At 38.6% G+C, this 25,436-nt stretch overlaps 2 protein-coding genes across 2 annotated transcripts; both read right to left on the bottom strand.

Moving 5' to 3' along the window:
- Positions 1 to 5,883: 5,883 nt before the first annotated feature.
- LOC149716376 (uncharacterized) lies at positions 5,884 to 9,716 on the bottom strand. The gene is made up of 3 exons (XM_089844850.1): positions 9,510 to 9,716; positions 8,574 to 9,398; positions 5,884 to 5,967 (listed from the first exon to the last, which is right to left on the bottom strand). Exons 1-3 carry the CDS (start codon positions 9,714 to 9,716, stop codon positions 5,884 to 5,886), a joined length of 1,116 nt encoding a protein of 371 aa, XP_089700976.1.
- A 36-nt stretch (positions 9,717 to 9,752) lies between these two features.
- LOC149716377 (uncharacterized) lies at positions 9,753 to 11,374 on the bottom strand. Its single transcript, XM_089844851.1, has 2 exons — positions 10,479 to 11,374; positions 9,753 to 10,401 (listed from the first exon to the last, which is right to left on the bottom strand). The coding sequence occupies exons 1-2, from the start codon at positions 11,372 to 11,374 to the stop codon at positions 9,753 to 9,755; spliced, it is 1,545 nt and encodes a 514-aa protein (XP_089700977.1).
- Between the last annotated feature and the right edge of the window lie 14,062 nt (positions 11,375 to 25,436).

A 25,436-nucleotide genomic window follows, 5' to 3' on the forward strand; every position in this document is an offset into this window, starting at 1 on the left:
AATGTATGTTTTTGGTCGAATTTTTCGTTAATTATGCTTAATTAAGTTGAAATTAACGTTGGATTGTGGTTCGGCAGAGTAGATTTAGCTTATAAAATCAGATTCAATAATCAATTCACATTAATATCATTGTTTAATTGAAAATTCAATCCTTGCCGAAAAAACCCTATTTTACCCCAAACTTTAGAATTTCCTGAATATTAATGTTTTTAAAAGATAATATAAATTAATTTAAGTGTCAAATAGTAAAAAAGGAGCTTTACCAGCTTCTAGCTTTGTTTTAATCTTAATTATGTAGTTCAATTAAAAGTTATTTTAATTTTTGTCCCAAAAATTTATGTTTTTGGTCGAATTTTACGTTAATTATGCTTAATTAAGTTGAAATTAACGTTGGATTGTGGTTCGGCAGAGTAGATTTAGCTTATAAATTGAGATTCAATAAACAATTCATATTAATGTCAATGTTTAGTTGAGTTTTTGATATTTGCCGAAAAATCCCTATAAGTGTCGTTGGGGCAAGACAGGGTAGCTTAGTTAGGCTTATTTAGTTTCTGAAATGCATTTAAAGGATTAACTTGATTTAATTTCGACGTTTAGTGTAGCCCCCCGTATTTTTATATTTTACCCCACTCTTTTTTGCCGAAAAGTGCCGAAACGGACACTATTTTACCCCGAATAGCCGAAGGCGAAGCCATAAGTCATTTAGGATGTTTTAGCAGACGATGCATGGGAGATTTCTACTATTTTAGATTTTGGGGTAATTCGGCAAAAGTTCGGCAAAAATATTTTCGGGGTAAAATAGTGTTCCCCGTCTAAATTATAGTCTCGAATGTGAAGATATGTTCCGTGTGGCCTTTGAGATTGAAAAACACATATTTTACAGTCCACTGACTCTAGCCAGTGTCCAGCAGCTGCACAATTCTTAACTGCCTCTAATTTTAGCAGACCACGGGCGCCGTGCAAAGGCCAAAAGCCTAAGTTTTTTTATTCCAGTGCATTGGGGACGGGGTTGACAGCCGCCCACCACTGGTGACGGAATTCACTCGAAAATCGTATAATAGAAATTGGCTTCAGCTATCCCCAGGCAACCCAACCAGACAGCAACCTGCTGGAACGAACTAGGCTGAAATATAAGATGTGGAAATGACGCAGAGATTTCATCTGACCACAAAACTTAAGCGAAATCTTTAAGGAGCGACGACATAAGCTAATAGTCTTGGTGACCTGCCTACAAAAACGTAACTTAGCGTCGAATATAGTACCCAAATCTTTAGTTTGAGTTGCTGTGCGGATGGGTTTGGAGTCAATTAAGTAGAAGTTCAGCAACATTCAAACGAATTGGTTATTAGAAAACTATTATTCTTTCATTGATAAAACAAGACATTACCATGCAAAAACGGAAGTGCCGGTACTTTCATTTTAAGGCATCATTGCTCGGTCCACTGATAAATTTCCTAACGTTGGGATTATTTGGGAAATATACATTCACTTCTGTGTTTCTGAAACTCGAAAATGTGCAGTTACAACCCATATTTATTTAAGAAATAATAAATTTAAATCCGAAAGACAAACTACTCCCATAATTATACATTTAGTATTGCAAAACTCATGAACTTAAACATATTTACTTTTATTGTTTAGTAATAAACAATTTGTATGTTGTGTTTAAATCATGGTGGGAAATACATTTTTTTATTTTAAAATCTATATTTTAACACAAATATTCACCTTTTTATTAAGATTTGGACTAACATTATTTATATTTACACCAATGTTGTAAAACGAGGCATTTTAAATTTCGCGCCAAAGTGTAGAATTTCCCGCCATCTACGTGTTGCTGTTGGAAGTAAAACATCCAGTGGTTACCGCGCATGTCAATGGGCGGGGCTTTACCTTTCCCCACTCGGTCTATATCCCACTCTACTATTGACGAAATTCGAATATCACATGCTGCGTAAAACCCAATGAGATAGAATATATGTATTAAACCTAGAGTCACAACGTGAGATCTCGAGATCGACGTTTCGCGATACACTTTTTGTCGAGCATGAATCTTTATCAAATACGGGTGGCGCCACCTATTAATCGCTTGAACTTTTTATTACCGCCTGCTGCTATAATCTGTGTAAAAAGCTGTCAAGATAGTTTTTTAAACGTGTTAAATAAAATACGCGAGTTACTAATAAAAACTCTAGTCCTTTTTAATCTAATAAATAGATAGACGTGCTTGATTAAAACAATGTGTTTCGCGGTAAGCCGATTTGAATTTTCACTCTAGATTTAATACATATATTCCTATCTCATTGGTAAAACATCAAATCTGGAAAAACAAATTAATGTCGAATCCATTAATTTTACAATGATTTGAATCGAACCCATTAATTTTACAATAATTCGAATTGAACCCATTACATTTACAATAATTCGAATTCAACCCATTACATTCCTGTATTTACAATAATTCGAATTGAACCCATTACATTTACAATAATTCGAATTGAACCCATTACATTTACAATAATTCGAATTGAACCCATTACATTTACAATAGTTCGAATGAACCCCATTGCTTTTACAATAATTCGAATGAAACCCATTACTGTTACAATAATTCGAATGAAACCCAATTACATAAGGTGGATTAGATATTTATCTCATTTTTGTAGCGTTGGTTCCTGGTGGGTTGCTTCTCCCTGAACGTGAGAGTAAGGCAGTGTAAACATTTCTACAGGGGCAATAGGGATTAACGTGAAACTCAAAAACCCTGAATGTTGGCTTTCCCCGAAATCATTTAATCCTTTAAATTTATTTTCTAATGTTTTATTTTCATTTCAAGACTTAACTTTAAAACCGAATGGAGAAATCGGCTGAAAATGGATTTTCAATGTTTCCATTTCAAGAACATTTCAACAAACTATTATGCCTACTTAAAAAGCTTTTAAGTATTGCGATAAACCTATTTTAAGTTATTTGAAAAATAGCCTCGAAAGGAGTGTATCAAAATATTGTGTGGCAAAATTGTAACCAATTAATTGTAATTTAATTCAGAGTAATGTCGGTCATTGAACAGGGTTGCCACGGGTCAAGGAACACCTGGAAAAGTCAGGGAATTTAAAAATGGACTGAAAACGTCAGGGAAAAGTCAGGGAATTTTAAAAATTACAGCATAGTCAGGGAAAAGTCGGGGAATTTGATTTTAGTGGGTAAAATTTCTGGGGATGAGTCTTTATTGGAGAGTAATGAAAGTTTCTCCTCATCATCTCGTATCTTAAGACAGAGTGAACTCTGGAGCAATCCTACACTCTCAAAGGCAGGCCCAATTTTCGTAGCAGACGAAATTTTTCCCCCACTGAAATAGCTCTATAGGACAAAATGTTGATCATCGTGCACTCAACATGGTACTTTCGCATAAACTCTGGTTTCAAATGTCGGGTGTAGAGAGAGTCTGTGTTGTTGTTGAGTACCTTGTTGTCTTAAGAGGGAATAATGATAGGGTATGTGGTCAACAAAGACAGACGCAAAGGAAGATATGGTTTCGAGCAATAAGGACTTTTGGTAACTGTCGAAGCCCTATATCATACTGCGGCCCCTTATTTTGCGCAGTTTCATTTCGAATTTAAGCTTGAAGATTTCCAGTTTCCTCGTACTCGCAAATTAGCATCTTTGATCCCCACCAACGTCGGTTGGGTTCTCGGTTTTTGGTCACCAATCTCTCTTCCCTTATCGGGCCAGCGGTTGTTGGTGGGTGCGGGTTTTTTTAGGCGCGAGTTTAAAGTTATCCCGCCAAGAATACCACCATTTCAAATCCGCAAACAGAGCGCGGTGGGATTTAGCACCAGCACCACCGTTCAAACGTTTTTGGGGATCGTTAGACTACAGTCTTGATTCGTATACTAGATTTGTCCCCGCGTCCATTTCAAACTGAAAGAGATAAAAGTTGCGTTTTAAAATTCTCGTACTCTCCAGAAACACGTTGCGAACCCGAGATAAGAGAGTTTATACAACAGGGAAGAAGTTGGAATCTAGGTTTTTTTTCCGCGCTCAAATCTTTCTCTCAGTTCAAGAAGATCGTTGGAGTTTGTTGCTTTAGTTAAAAAGCCGTTATACGTAGAAAGACTGACTTTGAGGAGTGACGCTGATAGACAAGCTCTGTAGAAACATTTTATTCCTTTCGATTGCCCATGCACTTCGGAGGCTCATAACTCTGCGTCTATAAGAGATACGGGGATGTCCTTTGAGTATGTTGTAGTCCTGTTTCTCTCCTTTCGAATGATACCAAATACTTGGTGTTACAATAATCAGGGCCAGAGTAATTAAGCGAAATGTTCATAAACTATATCACCGTAGAGTTAAAGGGAGGGTGAAGTGGAAAACCAAGTGATTTATTTATCGGTTCTTCTAAATATTATAAGACCTGTCTGCGTAGTGAAACATCCAGGGAATATCTCCGAATGATTTTAAAATTAAATGTAAGAAGTGATATCTAGTTTATTAGGCAGAAGGTATAAATTCGATACACTTCCCGCTTTACCTCTAGTCCAAACGTAGGTCCGGAGTTAATCCCCGCCTCTAACTTACAACCAGCATCTCATTGGTTGTTGAAAGCTCACGTCAGCGCGACGCGAATGACGAAAATTACGTGTTTTCCGACTGAGGAGAGGCGAAATAGCCCGGCCAACTTTTACGTCCCCCACCCTTGTATTTTGAAAGGGAAGACTGGGACTATGGCGCTCGAATACTTGGGCATCTTATACCTTCTCCCTAATAAACTAGATATCCCTTCTTGGCTATAGATTACCAATGCACACTTTAATGTATTGAATTATTGCAAACACTCTATCCCATTTTACCCCCCTAAAAAGTGGCAGCTTAATCCTTAGCCCAGATTTTTACACCCCAGAAAATTCTACTCTCATCTGTGGGGGGGTAATTTTTTTTGGGTTTTTTTTTTCAATATGCAAAATTTTCAAATTAATAGAAGGGTAGTGTAGCGATATAAAAAAAATCCAACCCCTTTTTTTAATAATATCGTGATGGATTGAAAAATGACATTTGGTAATATGTAGCAATTTTAAAACGCCTAATGTTTATCAATTTTGATATCTTTTTTTAAATTTAGAATTCCAAAACTTAATATACCAAATGTTTCATGCAGTTCATTAAATTCAACTTTCGGAATAAGTTCGAGTTTGATGTAACAATCAACTATAATTTCATAGGTTTGTTGAAGTTTTTCACTTTTAAAACCAAAGAATTGCCAAGTCATATTAAATTACGTTAATTTCAATTTACCGATTAAATTATAGATGAAATCAAATTTTCCTACAAAAATATTTACGGTTTTGTGAATAGTTTATACTTAAGTTTCTAAATTCACAATTGTAAACTGTACTTCGAAAGGTTGCCAGTGTCAGAAATATTAATATCTTTGATAAAAAAAGTTACTATATAGTATAAATAGGTAATTTAGAGCAATATTTTCTGTTAAATTACTGGTAATTTACGGATGATAAATTACAAGCTCCCATCCTTAGATATGACCCTTTTATGGCGTCATTAACGCATAGCCTTTTTACTGCATTTATTGATTCTCTATAAATACTTATCGGAAAATTCCAAAAATTTATACAGTGCACATGGGCTCAGCTATTTGAAGAAAACAGTTTTTGGAAGCGGATGGCTTTCTACAATAGGTAAACAACGAAAAATGTTGCATTTAAATGTGAAATGCGGGTTTATTTCTACTCTTTATTTTACAAGTAAATTAAATCCATCGGGGAACAAGGGAAAACCATTCACTAGGAAATGATTAAAATCACATGCCAGTAACAACAACCCGGTTTCGGATCTTGTTAAACAGTAGTAGATGAAGAGCTAGCTAAACTAATCATTATATATGACGAATTTTATCTCGCTACCTGTTGCACCTTGCGCCGCTAACAATGCCATAGTATGGGAAGTGGTATACTTTTGGGTTATTAATGTTACTTATGGTGAAGGTTATAAAATCATTGTTTATGAGATGCGTGGAATGCTGCAGCTAGAGCTTCAACGTCTTTATTACCACCCCAACTCTAGAATATCCCCATCTCTGGTGTGATGAGTAGTCTGTCATGTATAAGGTTTAATCCGGGATCCACCCCGTTAATATCCAATTTGACATGTGTTTTTTCTCATTCTCTCATTATAAATAGTTATTTTTTTCGCGTTTAATCCATTTAATTTATTACATGCGCTATTTGAGTGTATTTTATGATTTATTTCTCGTCTACGTGTTAGTTTACTGTTAACTTATATTGTAATTTAGTAGACGCTTCATTTAATAAGCCAATTAAATTTATTGCATGGGTTATATCATGCATGCATTGAATAATTTATTAGATAGACTTCATAACATTTTTTAAATTATTTGAATTTTTGTTATCATTGATTGTTATTAAAAGGGGTTGTGAGCCTGTGTGGATAGTGTTTGTCATCCTCATAGAGCTAAGTGGAGCCGGGGAGGGGTTTAAAAAAGAAGAAAAAGTCTGTTACCGCCTTTAATGCTTTAAAACCGTTAATGGCATGTTTTTAATCTGTTCACATTAGAATTATGTTGATGATGTCTAGCCTGTACTCAAGATGACATTATTTATTTTATGTTGATGATGTCTAGCCTGTACTCAAGATGACATTATTTATAACCAGCATGCTAGAGGGCTGCAAACTGAAAAAAGTCATTCCCAAAGCCTGCCAACTCCAATGGTAAAATTTTCACAAACGCCACTGCCACCCTAACGCCATTGTTATATTTTCAACTCCTCCCTAACGCCACACTAAAGTTCATTTCATTTTTGAATCCCTGCCAAAGGGTCTCTAGTGAAGTCATCCTTCGCGCTGCGGAGCGGTTTGGTATTGACGACACTTTGTGTCGTTGGATAAAATCCATGCTCACGTATCGTAGGGTGATGGCGTCTCTTCTTGGGGAATCCTTGGAGATCTCCACCGACCGTGGCTGTCCTCAGGGAGGGATTCTTTCCCCTCTTCTTTGGTGCCTGGTGGTGGATGAGCTGCTGGGTCGACTCGAGGAGGGGGGGTTGTCACTGTTTTGGCTATGCTGATGACATCGCAGTGATTGTTACAGGGAGGTTCCCTGCAACTATCGCTGCACTAATGAAATCTGTCCTGAGGAAGAAGCTATTATGGGAGCCTGTAGGCTCAACAACCTCGGCTGGTGGAAGCCCAAGCACTGGGACTTCAGTCACACCAAGCTTTTCAGTGAGTACAGCAGTACTGAGCCATCACTTGTGATGGTCTCAGATAAGTCTGTTATATCATACCACTTCGACAAGCCCTTCAGCGTGCACTTTCCCAGTCGCGCTGTTTGGGAGACTACCCCAGTCCTTGGAACTGGGGGGAGTCCGTCTGGTTCACGGACGGCTCTAAGACGGACTCTGGAGTTGGTGCCGGGGTCAACTGCTTGACCAAGAAGTTTGGTTTTTACGAGAGCCTTGGCAACTTTGCCAGGGTTTTCCAAGCGGAAATCATGGCCATTTGTTTATGCGCGGATTTCTGCAACAAGAAAAACTACCGCGGACGGACGATTCAGATTTATTCGGATAGTCAGGCCGCCATCAAGGCGCTAAATCAGTGCCTTGTCGATTCTAGACTGGTGCTCAGCTGTCTGGATTAGCTGGGTTCTTTGGCTGCCCGAAACAAGGTTCAATTGCTGTGGGTGCCAGGACACTGCGGATACCTGGGCAATGAGAGGGCAAGCTTCAAAGGCTGGCGTGCATCGGTATCACGGGATCTATGAGGACAGCACCCACAGCTTCTCTAGAAATCCTTCTCAGTATGCTTCTCCTTCACCTCTTTATTGAGGAAGAAGCTATTATGGGAGCCTGTAGGCTCAACAACCTCGGCTGGTGGAAGCCCAAGCACTGGGACTTCAGTCACACCAAGCTTTACAGTGAGTACAGCAGTTGTTAGGGGGGCTGAGGCGAAGTTCTTCGGACCTGAGCCTGCGGTTCCCATCCCCCATGGCATAATTCGCCAAAGGATTCACTACCGGATGTCTGCACTTCAACTGCAGCTCTGGCTTGACATGGATGGACAGAGACAAGCCAAGGAATTTATCCTGGGTCCCTCCATTACTAGGGCAAAGGAACTGCTTGCCCTTACCAAAAGTAAAATTAGGCTGGTTACCAGTCTCCTCACTGGACACTGCCGGCTGAATAGACACCTGCACTTATTAGGCATCGTCGATGACCCACTCTGTAGGTTCTGCCGGGAGGTAGAGGAAACCTCATCCCATATCCTCTGTATCTGCGACTACCTCGCGGCCATGAGGTTTGAGCATTTTGACATGCATACTATGGAACCTAAGCAGTTCTCTACTGTCTCGGCCGATCGGATTCTCCAATTCATCGAGGCGACAGGACTCTTCGCAGTCTAACCAGCTCGGGGCGCACAATATACCTTTGGTATCGGTGCTCGACGCGGCGACGCGTCACCCCCTTCAACAATGCAATACAATACAACAATACAAGCCGGCCATTAACTCTAACTCCGGTACCGATCTTTTGTTTACTTACTTTAGAGATCAACATCTGACTTTTAATTTTACCGCTTTTCGCAAGGATTCTGACATATAATACCGCTCCATACGCGCTTTCACTGGCATCACAATAACAGTGCAGAGAATATCCCCGTTTTCGAAGGGACCGATAACAAAACGTGGAACCTCTATTTTTTTGCAAATCATTCAATTCGCTACACCAGTTTTGCCAGATTGCCAGCAGCTCGCTATTTAAGTCGTCATCCCTTCCTTTCCAGTTGACCAAATTAATTGGTACAAGATTTTTACGCAAATATAGTATAATAGTATACGGCGTTATTAAAGCCAGTGGATCGTACAACCTGCTGGATAATTTCAAGACGCCGCGTTTTGTATTTTGAATTTCGGGAATATCGCTAATTACTTGACCGACGTCATACATAAAAATGCCATTTCTGGGAATCCATTTCATCCCAAGTATTATTAAACTCTTACGTTCGCTGGAGATAATCATTTTTTCTTTTTGGTTGCTAGTGTCCCAATTTTCACTTTTAAATTTCTCATTGAGGACTTCAGAGTTACTCTTCCATTTTCTGAGGTTCATGTTCGCTTTGCTAATAATAATTTTTGCCTCGGACGCTAGTTTCATGGCGGACGCCTCATCTTTAGCTCCCGACGTGAAATCCTCGACGTATAAGTCTTCGTTCAATTTTTTAGACGTCTCTGGGTAGCTCTCTTTATAATTTTTGAGGTGATGTCGAATTGTCGCCGATAGTTGAAATGGGCTGAAGGTTACTCCGAAACATACTCTCGACCAGAGGTATTTTATCAAATTTTTGTCAGAGTCGTATTCCGGAGGATTCTCATGCCACAAAAACCTTACTGCGTCTCTGTCATCTTGCGCCAAAGAGATTTACAGGAAGGCCTGCTCAATGTCGGCGACGATTGCGACCCTTTTGAATCGGAATTTTACCAGGACTTCGAATAAATCTGGATTCAAGTTAGGTCCTGGCAGCAAGCAGTCATTCAACGATTTCTGCCCACTTTCGCTAGACGATGCGGCTACTACCATTGTTACTTTGATGGAAGATTTCTCTTCATTCACAACAGGCTGATGGGGAGCGTAGAAGATTGTTTTACTATCATCGTTTATTCCACCTATCGCTACCTTTTCAATCATTTGCTTCCATTCATAATCTTTTAGTACATCTCTGTATCAAGCAAACAGTTCGGGATCTTTGATAAAACGCTTTGATGGTCCTAATCTTTTTCTTGCCATGTGGTAATTTGAATTTAGTTCTGGTTTTTCTTCGACCTGGTATCTTTCATCGACAAATTGAATGCCATCTTCAAATTTCTTCTTCGCTAACTCTTCAAGAGGATACTCATTTTCTTTTCCTAGTTCTTTAATACCTAGGTTCCCTAATTCCCAAAATGCCTTAACACGAGCATCTAAGGACTCCTCTGAATCTACCAAGGAAACTTTCATAACCTGAACTGAATCTCTAGGGCTAACCTTTTCCTCATTAATTATTGTCATATTTGTGATGGTACTTGACGGCCCTTGGACTACCCATCCAAAATCACTATTCGTTGCAACCACAGATTCAGTGAACTTTATTATCCAATAATAATCTGAGCCTATCATGATTGTAATTTTGTCATCTTCTAAGTCCTCGCTATCATCATTCGCTAATTTTAGGTTTTTCTCATTTAATTTCTCTCGAATCGCTGAATTTGGAATTTTTATTTTTGCTACGCTAATAACGGGTGTGGTGATGGCCTCTACACAAATACTGTTCCCATTGTGTAAGCTTGTCAGTTCAAGTTTCACCCTTTCCGATTTTAAAACGGTTGGGTCGCTGCTGCCAAATGTGTTAACTATTAAGTTTTACTTACCCGTTTCTTCTAACTCTAGTTTTTGGGACAGATCTTGTCTAACAAAGGTAGCCTAACTCCCACCATCCAATGAAACTCTTGCCGGTACCCACCCATTTTTCGCTTTAACTCTAACTCTAGCTTTTTGCAGGAGAATGCCCTTGTTCTCCCTCCGTTTTCCCGCCACCATGTTAACTTGTTCCTCTTGGTTCTCAACGGAAGGTCGCGTTTCGTTAGCGTTTTCAGGGTTAATACTGGGCCTTTATCGCTTTCCTTCTCGCATATTGACGAGTGGTGCCTCCCTTTACACCCACTGCAAACTATTCTTGACCAACAATCTCTTGACGTATGATTTCCTTTCAGGCAACGAAAGCAGCGACGTTTTTTTCTAAGAATTTCTTTTTTCTCCTCTAAGCTAAATTTCAAACAATCTACCGTTTTATGGCCCTCCTTTTCGCAGTAAAGACAAGATGGCCGTCTTTCTTCTACCGCTGTTGTTAACGCTGAAGCCGAAAAAGGCTTGTTTCTGCAGTCCTTTGAACGCTCGAAACTTTCACCTCGATACCCTTCTCGTTCTTTTTCGCGCTCTTTCTGTTTGCATGTTGAGTCTTCAAATTGCAATTTCGACAACGCGGCGCACCTTTCACGGCTGCGAAGCTCTCCCCCTATGAAATCAAAGACATATCGGACATCATAATTCTTGCTTGATTTATTTTGCTTTGAATACGCTAATCGGATTTCATTCGGTACAAGCCTAAGTAGCAGTGGGCATAAGAAATTCTGGAAGGTATTATGGTTGACGCCTATATTCTCTAAACATCTGACTTCCACTTCGCATGACGAATATAATTTTCTTAATCCAACCAGGTCTTGGGGTGATTTCACCTCTCTTAACATGAACAGTTTGTCAATATGCGAATTAATTAGAACGTCTTCCTCCCCATAATTCTCTTGTAGCATTTTTATGGCGGATCATAATTTGACTGAGTTGGGGTGAACCCAGATATGTCTATCGCTGCGCTTCCTCCAAGGTAACTCTTAAGGTAATTATTTTTATTTAACTTAGATAAATTTTCCCTTTTGTGAATTGCTGATTCAAACTGTTTCCAAAATTGGAGCCATTTTGCGCTCTCTCCATCGAATCTTTCAATTTGAAGTTGGGGTAGGGTCACTTGAATTTCGCTCTGGTTCTGGTTGCCACTTGATCTGCTTGATACGGAAGCTTGACTATGCTGATTTTGACTCGCTATTACATTTTTAATTCCGCTCTCCAACGACATTGTTAGGATGATTATTCTCTCTTCAAAATCCTCTACGCTTTGTAACTCATCCTGCAGATCCGCTATTGGTGTTAAAGGTTCGATTTCGTCATTCATTCTTTTAAGGCTCCCATGTTTTTGCTTGACAATCGCTAAAGTGGTCTCGAATTCTGATAGATTCGCTGGGTTTTTGTTGAGTAGTCGCCCCGTAGCAATTTCTAGTTTCTCCAACGCTACTCTTAGAAGATTTCTCTTCAGTGTTGCTCGGGCAAGTTTTTCCGCGTCGCTGGCCTTGTTTTCTCTTAACTTCGCTAACTTTTAACTTCTTAATTCGCTATTATTGTTGTTCAAGTTCCGCTAAACTATCTAAAGGTCCCGGTTTCGGCACCATGAAATAAACTCTCACAATTAAATGTGTGGGAGACGCAAATTATGACCTTATGATTTTATTTCGTGAACAACAGAAAAATACATTTTAACAAATTTATGCTACGTCTTTACATCGCGGACACATCTTGGCTACTAGTTTATTTTGTCTCTCCTTTTTTTCTTCTTCCCCCTTTTAGGGAAGCTCCGATAGGGTGGTCGTGAGTTCCCGACCTTCGGACGCGTAAAGCCCCCGCGACACTACTCCTTTTTCCAAGTAAAACTCGCTCCCTAGTTCAAAAAAGACTTAAATCTAACAATTGATTTCAAAATTATTGTACATCCAACTTTTTATTCAACTCCTATGTATTTTTCCCAATAACCTTACAGGAAATGTTGCGTCGAGATGTTCTCGAACCATACGACTGAAGTGTGGTGGTGCCCCGTCGTACTTAAAACACATGTCACGTAGCAATGCTAATGGTATTTCCTCAAGTTTTTGCGGTAAAGTCTCTCTTAAAAACTCGAGATATGCCTCGCCATTTAGTCTGGGTGGTAGAAAATGAGGCCCTAATAAATGTGAGCCGACAATTCCGCACCACACATTTAAACTAAATTGAACTTGGTGACTCCTAACAGTTGTTACATGTGGGTTTATCTGACGCCATTCATATCGTTAGCAATGCTACGTGACATGTGGTTTATGCACGACGGGGCGCCACCACACTTCAGCCGTATGGTTCGAGAATATCTCGACGCTACATTTCCTTTGAAGTGGATTGAACAAGGAGGACCAGTTGCGTGGCCGGCGAGATCTCCCGATTTGAATCCGTGTGATTTCTACCTTTGGGGTCATCTCAAGGACTTTGTGGGCAAGAGTGAAGTCCGTGATGTGGACGACTTGCGACAACGAATACTTGAAGGGTGTGAAACAATCCGAAACACACCAGGCAATTTTCAACATGTCCAAGAATCGTTCGTTAGACGGGCACATGTTTGCATTAATGGGCATTTTGAACAATACCTCTAAAACTGCTGCTAACTTTGTACATGTACGAAAAAATGATACATTAACTGGAAACTCTTCTTTGTTTGTCACTTTGAACCAACTTTTATTGACCAGTCCTTGCACACTTCTACCTTTAATAATACGCTTCTGCTTGAAAATGGCTCAATAGAATTCTAAGATGGGAGGGTATTGGATATGTCTAAACAAGATGAGCAAGCTGATATGTCTTACTCTACATTTGTGACATTTTGCACGTTTTGGGGGTCAATGTATGGGGGCCCGTACCCCCGAAAGCAAAGTAGACCCCATGTTCTTTGGCACTTTTCACTCAGTTTGACCCAAAGAACACACCCTTTAATTATCACATGCTTACCAGAAACAACCTGTATTTATGATTATAGAGGCTATAGGTCCTCCTCAAATATTTTTGCCATGTAAGGCGGATTCTACAGACATTCTCTTGAATATGATTTTGACCAAGAGGGACGCAAATCCATCCACAATCTAGATCGATTAAAGATAAAGGTTCCGGGTGACTCGCCTACCCTTTCACTATTGGGGGGTGGCGTGTAGATAAATATTAAATTATAAAGGCTTAGTGTAGGGAGATCGTAGGGAAAGTACATGAATGCAATTGAGAGTTACCATGTTCATTTAATCATTAGGTACAAACGCACCTCAAATTAGTATTATCAATATCAAATAAACAAATTAAATTCCGGGTCATGACTCCGATAAACGAAATTAAATAACAAACAACTAATTGAAAACGAAATTAAATAACAAACAAATAATTGAAACAAGTGGTCGTAAAAAGAAAATTAATATCAAGGCCAAGGCCTTGTTTGGTAATTAATAGGTATGAAACCAAATGTACGTTACGTGGTGTCGGATCGGTAGAGTCCGTCATTTAAACACGGGCGCCAGCATGAAGAACCCTTGCATGTTTTCGCGTTTTCACACACCTCGATGCGCGGCTTCGTTAGCCGATAAATATATAAATGTAGAATCGGGGTTATGGGCTAATTAGCCTCTTTTACATTCGGTCTTATAATGTTAACCCGGTAATGTGCCCGATACTGCACTCGGTAGAGTGTCCCAAGGTACTATATGGGAACATAGTCCCGTTCAGCGTCTCCGGCTGGTTACCGACAAAAACTATATCGTTACTTGTCAGAGTCAGGGTTACGAATCGAATGTCTCTCTTTCTGAGTGTCCCCGCTTATAGATTTTTGCGGGTCATGGAGAAAGGGGTAGCGACTTGGCGCCAAAGTTCTTCACCTATCTTTCTTCTTTTCTTCGTTTCACTCCAAAAATAAATACTCTCGCGCCAATCCGGCGTCCCGGAGGTCAAAGTGCGCGCACACACCAATATAAGTAAAGCACCCCCGCGCCAATCGGGCGTTCAAGAATTCAAAGCGCGCACACACACAAATATAAGTATTTTACAATATAACAGATCAAAACGGTAGATAACAATAAGTAGAACGGGTGGTGACTCTCAGTTTTCTACAGTATTAAATAAAATGCAAAAAGGGACGAAAGGGGGAACCGCCAAGCCCGAGAGGTTAGCTTGACATATATTCGGACGCTCCATAGCGCTAATGGGTTAGAACATCCTCTGAACTCCGACATAGTGTCGCCTGGCCAAGCCACACCGGCCGGTAGAAGAAAAGAAAGGCTATCCCCTTTTCTCTCGACGACCAGCATCGAGATCTAGAGATATACCTTTGCTTTGTGGTTAAAAACGGGTAAAATGATGAATTTAAACTAAAGTTGGGAAATATTTCGTTTCAGATTACTATAGCTTTAAATATGGAAAAATTTTCGTTACAACTCCTACTATAGCTTTAAATATGGAAATATTTTCGTCACAACTCCCCCCAGACTGGCTTCGAACGTCCTCGATCGAACTAAACAAAAAAATACGAGAAACAAAAAAGGATGGCCCTTCTGGAAAACAAAATGACACAGCAAAAAAAGAAAAAAACAAATTACACTCTATACAAAACGGATAATGGGTAGCTACGACGATTAGAAATCTCCATATTCACCAGTGCACTGATGGGTAAAAAAAAATCAAAACTATGCGCATAGAAAAAAAACACTAGATAGTTCTCTTGACTTTTCCAGTTATGGGATCCCTGGGTCTTAAGGTTCGACCTCTATTAAAATTTGGGACCAATTCGTCCGGCTCACTGTCATGCAGTTCAGCGGAGGACGTACAAAAATCGGAATCTCGAAGGTTTAAATCTTTCCGCTCAACATATGGTTTTAATTGAGAAATGTGGTAGGTGCCGAAAAGCACCTTTCTCGTGTTCACATTTTCCAACCTATAAGTTCTCGAGCTAAGCTTTGACGCTATTTTGAAAGGGCCTTCATATTTTTCCGTTAACTTAGCTGCGGAATTATCGACAGCCTTGGAGAGATGATGCGTGCGTTTCAGAACTAGATCACCCTCTTCCATTTTGAAATCCCTATGGCGTTTGTCGTAATTGGCTTTTTGCCTAATTTGAGCCTTTTTGATATTATCGTAGGCCGTCTCCAAAGCTTTTTGCACTTTTGGTAGGACGCGTAAACCATAAGTATTTCCTCCTTGAAATTTATTACAGAAATGGAATGCTACTCAAAATACCCTAGTGTTTGACAGACATCTCGTTCGTTTCCATCGTCACCTTCCTCGACAGGTTCCTCCACATCCTCATCAGTTTGTGTATTATCAACATTAGCTTCATTAACTATTCTGTGCCAACACATAAAAATTATTATTTAAGTTAGCAAAAATTGTAATTTTTGACAGCTTATACCGAGGGGTCGGACACTAGCGAAAATCCCATGCACTTTTGTCGAAATCCCAAAATCTCTAAATATATTCAATGGGAAATTAACATGGAAATCTTAATTAAAATCCCAAAATCCTTCTCAAAATGCAAAAATACCATACCCAAAAGCGCCATATGTCCGACCCCTCGACTTAAACTATAATTAACTTACCTATATATAATGCAAGCATAAAAATTGAATAACTCCCGGATGTCAATTTGATCGTCATCATTTTCCGAAAAATCAAAAACGAATTCACTCCGAAAATGGTTTGATTTTTGCAAGAATGAGAAAATTTCGTGATGTATGGCAAGTTTTGAAAATTCTTGTATATAGAACTGGAAGCGTGGTGACTCAATAATTTGCTCATGTAAACGAGCGCGAGAATGGCTTACATGAAGTTCACTTAGTACTTCTTTCTTAATTCTGTTCAATAGGTTCGCCATGTTTCGTTACGATTCCCAAACATTAGTACTTGCTCGTACGAGCTCCAACGAAAGTAAACAACCGGGCCCTCCCCAATACCACACCCGTAAAAAACCAGTTTTACGCACATTTTTCTCACTACGCGACGCTAGTGTTTTTATTTTCACCTCTCTGCCTCGCTGTTCGGGAGGAACGGTACCGTTTCTCGCCTGTAAAAATACTTCATAGATGATGGCCGGCGCGAGGTAGGGAGAAGTGAACTTCGTGTAAAGTCATGAGCTACTGATGGTAGCAGTGTGATATCGCTGAAGAAGAAGTATAGGCAAGGTGAAGGCATCTTTTCCTCTCGTGCAAGGCCTCAGCCGATATCTCCTGGTAACGCTGGTATGGTCCAAAATTGAGTTTATTAAAAAAAACAAAAGTTGTGTCTTTTACTGTTACACGATTTGTTGTTTTAAACTGTTTTTTAAACGAGTAGAAAAAAACAGTAAAAAACACCAAAAAAATAGTTTTAAACATGTTTAAAATCACTCTGGCAGATCTAGTAGTCTATATCTAATAGTCTATCGCGGCTCTCCTTTAAGCCACTACTCCCGCTAGCGCTAGGCGCTTATTTTCACAGCCTGCTTGATTAAAAAAATGATCTTGGTTTGGACAGAAAAAACAAACGATGATCAATTGACTGAAGATCCGATATTGCAATTTTTCTATATTTATATTAATTTATTCCTTAATCACTATTTAATTCAATCAACGTATTTAATTGTTAATCGATTTATTCCCTCCAAATTAATTGAAAAATAACATATTTGAGCTTTTTCATGAACAAATTAGATTTTCCGAAATTATTTTGAAGGGAGTGCGTGTTAAGCGATCAATATCGAATATGTGAAATATTCTACTGACTGTTTAAAAAGAGCAAGAGCTCATTAAATTTAAAATGTCAAGGTGTAAAAAATTGTCCGTGTGGAATTTGAACCAGGGTACACTTGAATCCAAAGCGAGTATCATACACCTTGACCAACGGACCACAAAAACCTATTGAGAAGAAAAACACAAAAAAACGAAAACCAAAAACTCCTAAGTTTATAAGATGAAGCTGTAAGACGGGACCTCTGAGGGACTTGAACGCGGTACCACTCTCATCCAGTGCGAGTATCATACCCCTTGACTATCGGAACACGAACATGTACTGCGAAGTCAAACACGAAAATCAAGAGCTCCTAAAATTTAGAATTTGAAGGTGTAAGAAAGGATCCTTCCCAGGGTTGGCAAAAATGTAGTAAAAAAAGTTGTGTTTTTTATTGTTTAAAACACGATTTAAAATTAGATTTTCCGAAAACATTTTATCGTGAAATTAATTATTTAAAAAAGGAGTACGTGTTGAGGAATCAAATTTGAATATTTGAAATGTTCTACTGACTGTTTAAAAAGAGCAAGCGATCTTTTTAAAACGAAAATGTAATTTTTTAATAGCGGATACAAAATGAGGGTGATGGGTAAACTTGTACATTTAACCCCAAATGTCCAAATGTTTGATTTCTTTTGTGGCCACTATTAAGGAATTTCCGCTTCCGTACTGCAGAGTTTCTTGGTCAGAATTCGTACATTTGAAACGTCACCACCCCTTACTACCTTGTAGGCGCTTCATGTTTTTCGTTTACGGATTAAGCGTATTAATTTTAGCATTGTCAAGGGCCTGGCTTTAAATATTACGCGTAAACTTTAGAACAGTAAAATGTACCAACAGTGTAGAGAAACGTTGTTGCTTTGCCTTAAGTAGACGACAAAATAAGTTATTCTTGCTCAAATTATTAAATATTAATCTTCAATACAGATTGGTAACGGATAAATCAACTGGTAGGGTTTCCAAACAATTAAACACACATATGAAAGAGTCGAATTATTGCAAGGGTTTTGAGTCTAGCCAGTAACAACAGACTGGTGTCCATGTGGAATAAACACATGAGTAAAGGATGGTGGTGTTAAACAGACAATGGAGTAATAGCCAGCATAAGTGGAATACAATTTTCCAAATTTCCGGGAACTGTAAATGTGGTCCGGAAATTGAGAACACATTTGCTCCGATTTTCCAACTACGAACGCGGTCCCCTGGGGTGTAACAACATACAGACAAACACGTCGAAATTAGAACCTTTCCGTGACATACGTCAGGTAAAACTGAGCATCGATCTTACAAAATATAATCCGACTAGGGGGATGAGTCGGTTAGTCCACAGCTTAAGTATTTTAAATTTATCTGACTAATAATTCCCAACTTACAGCATATATAAAGACTGAAATAAAACATTTGGCTTGCCAATCGCAATGGCTCTCACTTTGAAGGTTCCAAACCAACTTTATAAAGTCACAATACCAACAACATGATACAAGTTGTCTATTCAATGCCATGGGTGATTTGAATACTTTGACGTATTATGGAAATTTGTCTGAAGCATCACACAACGATGCGTGCAACATTGTAAATAGTTTTAACACATCTTAACAGTTGGTAGGAGAACTTGAAAACATCATTGCGCCAATTGTTGGGAAATATTTCGAACTAGAAACAAAAAATAGTGGACAATTAGGGTTGCAAAAACTCTCAAAATAATTAAGGAATAGTAAGTTAACTATTCGGAATTAATTCGGCTTTTTAACGGAAGACTCTTGCTGCTAGGGAATTTTAAAATTTGACGAAAATGTTATGGTGAATAATTCAATTTCTTAGATGCGATATGTTTACAAGAACCGCAACTATTGTACCCCTATTCAGTATGTTATGAGCTTGTGGAGCCAATATTTCAGGATCGGCTCTAATTTTCATAAACTAATTTAATCTTTACCAGTAATTTTTTTGCGAGGCGATATATTTATATCTAAATAAAATAATATATTCCATCAAAAGTTATTTCGAGTTGGAGTTAGTAAAGTGACAAATCTACTAAACCAGTTCCTTTTTTGTTCTTTTTTAATAATATAAATAAAGAAAATTACTGACTGACAGCGCAAAAAAGTACATTTAAGATTTATTTACTTTGCAAAATACAAGGCCTATGAAACAAGTGTTCGTTCCAACTCTAACAGATAAAACAGAACCATGCGACATGTCAACAAAACACATTCACTTTTAACCAAATCATCGTCTTATTCAGTGGTGGTCTGAAATTCACCTAAGGACGAGCAGGGGATATTTTGCTTTTGAACAACGAACGCGGCTTGCGAGTCAAAGTCAATGAAAGCATTAATTTGCTTTGTTCTCGCCAAAACTTAATGAGAGACAAAGTGCAAATGCATCTGTTTCCGTCTAGGGTGAATACAATGATGAACTCCGCTGATATTGTCTTTAACATAAACAAACAAATACGAGGCAATTATTTCGACATTGTTGACGGCATCAATTTTTAAATTAAATGTTAGGCAATTCCAATGACCGCCCAGAATCAAACTCCCGTATAAGAAATTTGTAACACCACTAGGGAATTATCAACATGAGGGAGATGTTTTCCAGCCTACGAATGAGAGTATTGTGTGTCAGGTTCCCCCTAAAAGATAAGAAACTTAAATTTTTGGAATCGAGATTGGTTTCGCATGTGATGAGCTACTCGGCCAATAGAGAGACGGGGCTCTTATAAGACAAACGGAGTTTACGTTAAGGCAATTGAGTTACAAATAACGATAAGAATTAAAATTTTTTAAGTTTGAAATAGATAAAGAGCTCTGAAAACCAATTCGTGGTTGAAAAAAATTCTGGTAGGATTTTACTTTACCTACCTAACCCAACCAACACTTGATTCTGACTAATTAGGCCACGGGGAGTTCGAAAAAAATAGTGAAAAAATTCTAAACCCGCCGCAAGTTGGTGAAAAAAATTTTTGAAAATTTGAAAATTGCAAGTACTTACCGCCATTAAGACCGCTACGCGCCTAAACGCATTCTGCCCTCGATCTTGAAAAACTACCCGGGGGGGTAAAAATAAGGACTCGCGACGGAAATCAAGGAGCACATACTGCGGAAATATAGCTATGAAATTTTAAACACCCACTGAAACATTTAGAATTCTCATACCAGGATAGAAAAATATTTGAAGCGAGCTCCAATTTTAAAAATAAACAACGATATTTTGCTAAATTGCGTAGATTATTTCGGAAGTAAATAAAGATAAACAATAATATTTTGGAAAAGGTGTAACATTATTTGGGAAGTAAATAAAGATAAACAATAATATTTTGGAAAAGGTGTAACATTATTTGGGAAGTAAATGAAGATAAACCACAATATTTTGGAAAAGGCGTAACATTATTTGGGAAATAAATGAAGATAAACCACAATATTTTGGAAAAGGCATAATATTTTTTGGGAAATAAATGAAGGCATAGAATGATATTTTGGAAAAGACGTAACATTATTTGGGAAGTAAATGAAGATAAACCGCAATATTTTGGAAAAGGCGTAATATTATTTGGGAAGTAAATGAAGATAAACAATAATATTTTGGAAAAGGCGTAACATTATTTGGGAAGTAAATGAAGATAAACAATAATATTTTGGAAAAGGCGTAACATTATTTGGGAAGTAAATGAAGGTAAAGCACAATATTTTGGAAAAGGCATAATATTGTTTGTTAAGTAAATGAAGATAATTAGCAATATTTTTGAAAAGGCGGCCAATTATTGGGAAGCAAATGGTGGTGATCAACAATATTTTAAAAAGGCTTCAATATGTTGGAAGAAAGTGTATGTTAAAAATTATACACTACTAACTGCAAAACTGTTTATACCGATGGCTATGCAGTAAAGTGTGGCACTTAGCGTTACCCGAGAAACACCACTTGGAGGTGGCCACACGTCGTTTCTCATGAGGAGTTTTGATAAGGCAGGCCCCCTTGCCTACTGCCGCTACAATCCAACCGGGAGTTTTGATAAGGCAGGCCCCTTGCCTACTGCCGCTATAATCCAACCGGGAGTTTTGATAAGGCAGGCCCCTTGCCTACTGCCGCTATAATCCAACCGGGAGTTTTTATAAGGCAGGCCCCTTGCCTACTGCCGCTATAATCCAACCGGGGAGTTTTGATAAGGCAGGCCCCTTGCCTACTGCCAAAAACTAAGAAAACGTTGCCTTATTCGTCAGTGAATTCGGCAGTGTTTTCTTCGTTTTGGCCAGCAATTAAAAATGCTGGTTCTGTCTCGGGATCGAGAGTAGCCAGCTCTTCCTCCGAGACCCCGATTTCAATTAATTCAAGGCCTTTTTTGCCCGGTCCAGGGTAGCAAGCCTTTACGTCTTCCAAGAACCGAGCAAAATTGGTTCCAGGAGGAAGCCAGTTTCCATCCTGGTCCTTGAAAAATAGGCATCGGTACCAATAAGAAGCCATATAGCTACTTAATGACCTGTCTGTTCTGTGGGACTTAATGGCATCCTTCACGTGTCTATTTCGGTTCTCGATGTTGTTCGTATGGGCGCGAGAATCTTCCGAGTTGACAAACTCGTACTTATGAAGCACGGTAAGGTGCTCCCGAAAGCCCATTAACGTACAATTCATGTACATAGGGGCTCCGTCAGACACGATGATGGACCCAGGGGCTATATATTTTGCCATTTGCGTCCACAGAACAGCACGGGACTTATTTTTCACTTTCAAAAATAGACCATCTTTTGTATCCCGGCAATAAATTCCAAAGATACAAATGGTTTCCCCGGCTAACTCCGCCCCTCGGTTGTATTTGCGAGTATGAAGGTAGGTTTCGTCCACCTCCACAAACAGTCCTGGTCCTCCAATCTGAACTTTGTCGGCCCTATTAGAAATGACAATCTCCGTTACCTCACGACACATGGAAAAATAATCCACAACTGTTCGTGAGGAACATTCACTATGGGTTGTAGCGTCAGTGACGCTCATTTTACAAACCCAAAGGAAAACGAGGAAAAGATTGTCGGTAACCGACAAATTTTGATTATAAAACCATGTGTTTTTGGAGGGGACGAAAGCCTTCACACACTCGGAAACCAAATGATCGGGAACCTTTTTCTTCAATGCCCTTAAAGCCTTTCGCTTGTTGGCTCGAGATTGCCCAGTGGAACATCGGATTACGTATCCAAACCGACTTTGGTTGTTAAACACCCCCACAAGAAATCCATCGATAATTCCATCGTCGGATTTATTTCCGCAAGTACAAGCGATCTTTCTTTCATTGAAAGAAGTAACGCTTGGAACCAAGTCCAATGAAATCACCAGAGTTTTAGCGTCCCTTTCAGATTTGGCCCTTAACTCTTCGTTCATACATGGAAAAAATCCACCCCAATTTTTTAACGAAATACTGTGGAAAAACTGTTCCGCAGTTTCAAAATTAGGGTTTTCAAAAGTTGGATTTTCCATTTTTGAAAATAGGCCAGCCACAAAACCAAATGCTTCCCACCAAAAATGTGTTTCTTCCCACCAGAAATGTCTCTTCCCACCAAAAATATCTCTTCCCAACAAAAATATCTCTTCCCAACAAAATAATGCCACAAAATTGAGTTTTATTAAACCTCTCGCTTAGCTCGCTCAAACGCGTCTGATGAGTAATAAAGAATTGTCTTAAAAGGTCACCTGTTACTTAAAAACGGTTCGCGCATGCGCGAACCGTTGCCATGGCAAAGAAGAAGGTTGCCACGTTACCATGACAACCATTGTGCCGGCGGTGGGTTTGGATGTTTTAAATCTAGAACAAAAATTCATTTTCTCCACGTGAAGTGAAATCCTAAGCTATCCGAACCAAAAACCTAACCGAACCTGCTTCTGCCCACAATAAAAGGTAGATTTAGATCTTTTTTTTTCAAACCATTTATTGAAAAGGATTAACGGTTTGTAAAAATAAAAATTATTTGAGATAAAGTTGATAATTATGGCTTTCAAAAGCAATCGCGTTGCAGCGATGCGAAGGTTGCTAAATGGAAAGGATGTATCTGATTTTAGCAGCGTTCCTGAACATATTGTGTGTGCTTTTTTTGACGAATGCACCATAGAGAAAGAAAGGTGTTACTGGAGTGGCCGATACAATGCCTACAACACGCGTATGTTGTACCGATGTGTAGCACAGAATCCACCAGAGGCGCTACATGTTAAGGTTGGTGCGTACGACTATAGCGCCTTCTATGGTGAAAATAATTTAAAAATATTCAAAGAAACTTTGAAATATTTTAGTACAAATTTTAGTACACAGATGGCAGCACTATATTACGCACCAACCCAAACTTAGGCTGCTCATGGAGCGTCCACTCGGCCACTCCAGTAAAATGCACATACGTAAAAAGAATGCAAGTTGTAGCATTCTGCATATTGAATGGAATATCGGAATACAATTTTTGGCGAATCATTCGTTGGAAAGATTGTTCAAGGCAGGACGAACGTAAGGTTGCAGATCTTTTCATTTACATGAAAAAACCGGAAAATCAGGGTAGATATTATTCATATGATATTCATTCAGGACTTATAAAATATTTGGATGGGGCTACTAGATATTTAGGTTCTCGAATTGAGTCATCTTAATTAATTTATTATTTACCGATTTTCACGAGATTTGGTGGAATTTCAGTAAATATATACGGCAGTAGGCAAGGGGACCTGCCTAAACAAAACTCCCCATGAGAAACGACGTGTGGCCACCTCCATGTGGTGTTTCTCGGGTAACGCTAAGTGCCACATTTTAAGCAAATATTATATAATTTTCCAAATAAGTGACCGCCTTTCCAAAATATGTTGTTTATCATCCCAAATAATGTTACGCCTTTTCCAAAATATTGTGGTTTATCTTCATTTACTTCCCAAATAATGTTACGCCTTTTCCAAAATATTGTTGTTTATCTTCATTTATTTCCCAAATAATGTTACGCCTTTTCCAAAATATTGTTGTTTATCTTCATTTATTTCCCAAATAATGTTACGCCTTTTCCAAAATATTGTGGTTTATCTTCATTTACTTCCCAAATAATGTTACACCTTTTCCAAAATATTATTGTTTATCTTTATTTACTTCCGAAATAATCTACGCAATTTAGCAAAATATCGTTGTTTATTTTTAAAATTGGAGCTCGCTTCAAATATTTTTCTATCCTGGTATGAGAATTCTAAATGTTTCAGTGGGTGTTTAAAATTTCATAGCTATATTTCCGCAGTATGTGCTCCTTGATTTCCGTCGCGAGTCCTTATTATTATATTTACCCCCCCCCCCGGGTAGTTTTTCAAGATCGAGGGCAGAATGCGTTTAGGCGCGTAGCGGTCTTAATGGCGGTAAGTACATGCAATTTTCAAATTTTCAAAAATTTTTTTGACCAACTTGCGGCGGGTTAAGAATTTTTTCACTATTTTTTCCGAACTCCCCGTGGCCTAATTAGTCAGAATCAAGTGTTGGTTGGGTTAGGTAGGTAAAGTAAAATCTTACCAAAATTCTGACGGCTTCTAAATTAAATGTCGAATTAATCACGACCTTTAAAAGGCTTAGCACGCCTCACGGTCGCCATAGAAGACGTCCACATAGATGTAAACTCCATACTTGAACTTTCTCAGCCTAAAATTAGCCCCACCTCTTTCACTTAACTCTCCACCGCTGTAAAGCACTGCATCAAAAGCTCGTACTAGCTCGTGGCCGAGATTTTAGAAATTTTTCTCTTCATTCACGTGAGTTCCGTCGGGATCGAAAAAGCTCAATGTCACAACTTCAAGAGCTAGAGGCTAAGGAAAACGTCTGATATATAAACTTAATGTTAGATAATTCTCCTTGAAGTTCCACTATCCTTTCCACCTCTCAAATATCAAGTATTTGGTAGATCAATATTATTAATGCAGTTTTATGGTTCACCAAGAATTAATCAAAGCACATTACTAAACAGTGCAGATTTGTCTAGAGGAATTTGAATATGTACAAATTTGAGCTTAAAAACACGCATAATATGTTCGTACGATAACAATGATTTTGCTTCATTTGGTTTCTTTAATTATGGGAACTAAGTCTAGTTTTTTAATTTTTTACTTTCGTCTACACCATAAAAATCACCCGCGCATGAGTTCTCGAATTTGTTTGGTCCATGCCTTATGATATTTATACATTAAGAGCACACATATTCAAAGTTCTTACTTGATCGAAAATCTCGACGGAAAACGAAA

This window comes from Phalangium opilio, unplaced genomic scaffold, assembly GCF_054372755.1.
Source record: "Phalangium opilio isolate 3A_F unplaced genomic scaffold, DU_Popi_V2 ptg000009l_1, whole genome shotgun sequence".
Classification (NCBI taxonomy): Eukaryota; Metazoa; Arthropoda; class Arachnida; order Opiliones; family Phalangiidae; genus Phalangium; species Phalangium opilio.

Excerpts from the sequence above, each read along its gene's own strand:
- LOC149716376 (XM_089844850.1), bottom strand. The coding sequence starts at position 9,716 with ATGATTGAAAAGGTAGCGATAGGTGGAATAAACGATGATAGTAAAACA. Across the intron at positions 9,399-9,509 it reads CAGATTTATTCGAAGTCCTG|AATCCTCCGGAATACGACTC; the intron begins GTAAAATTCCGA and ends TTGTGGCATGAG. Across the intron at positions 5,968-8,573 it reads GTCAGATGTTGATCTCTAAA|TATACCACTTCCCATACTAT; the intron begins GTAAGTAAACAA and ends ATAACCCAAAAG.
- LOC149716377 (XM_089844851.1), bottom strand. The coding sequence starts at position 11,374 with ATGCTACAAGAGAATTATGGGGAGGAAGACGTTCTAATTAATTCGCAT. Across the intron at positions 10,402-10,478 it reads GTGGGAGTTAGGCTACCTTT|CAGCGACCCAACCGTTTTAA; the intron begins GTTAGACAAGAT and ends CACATTTGGCAG.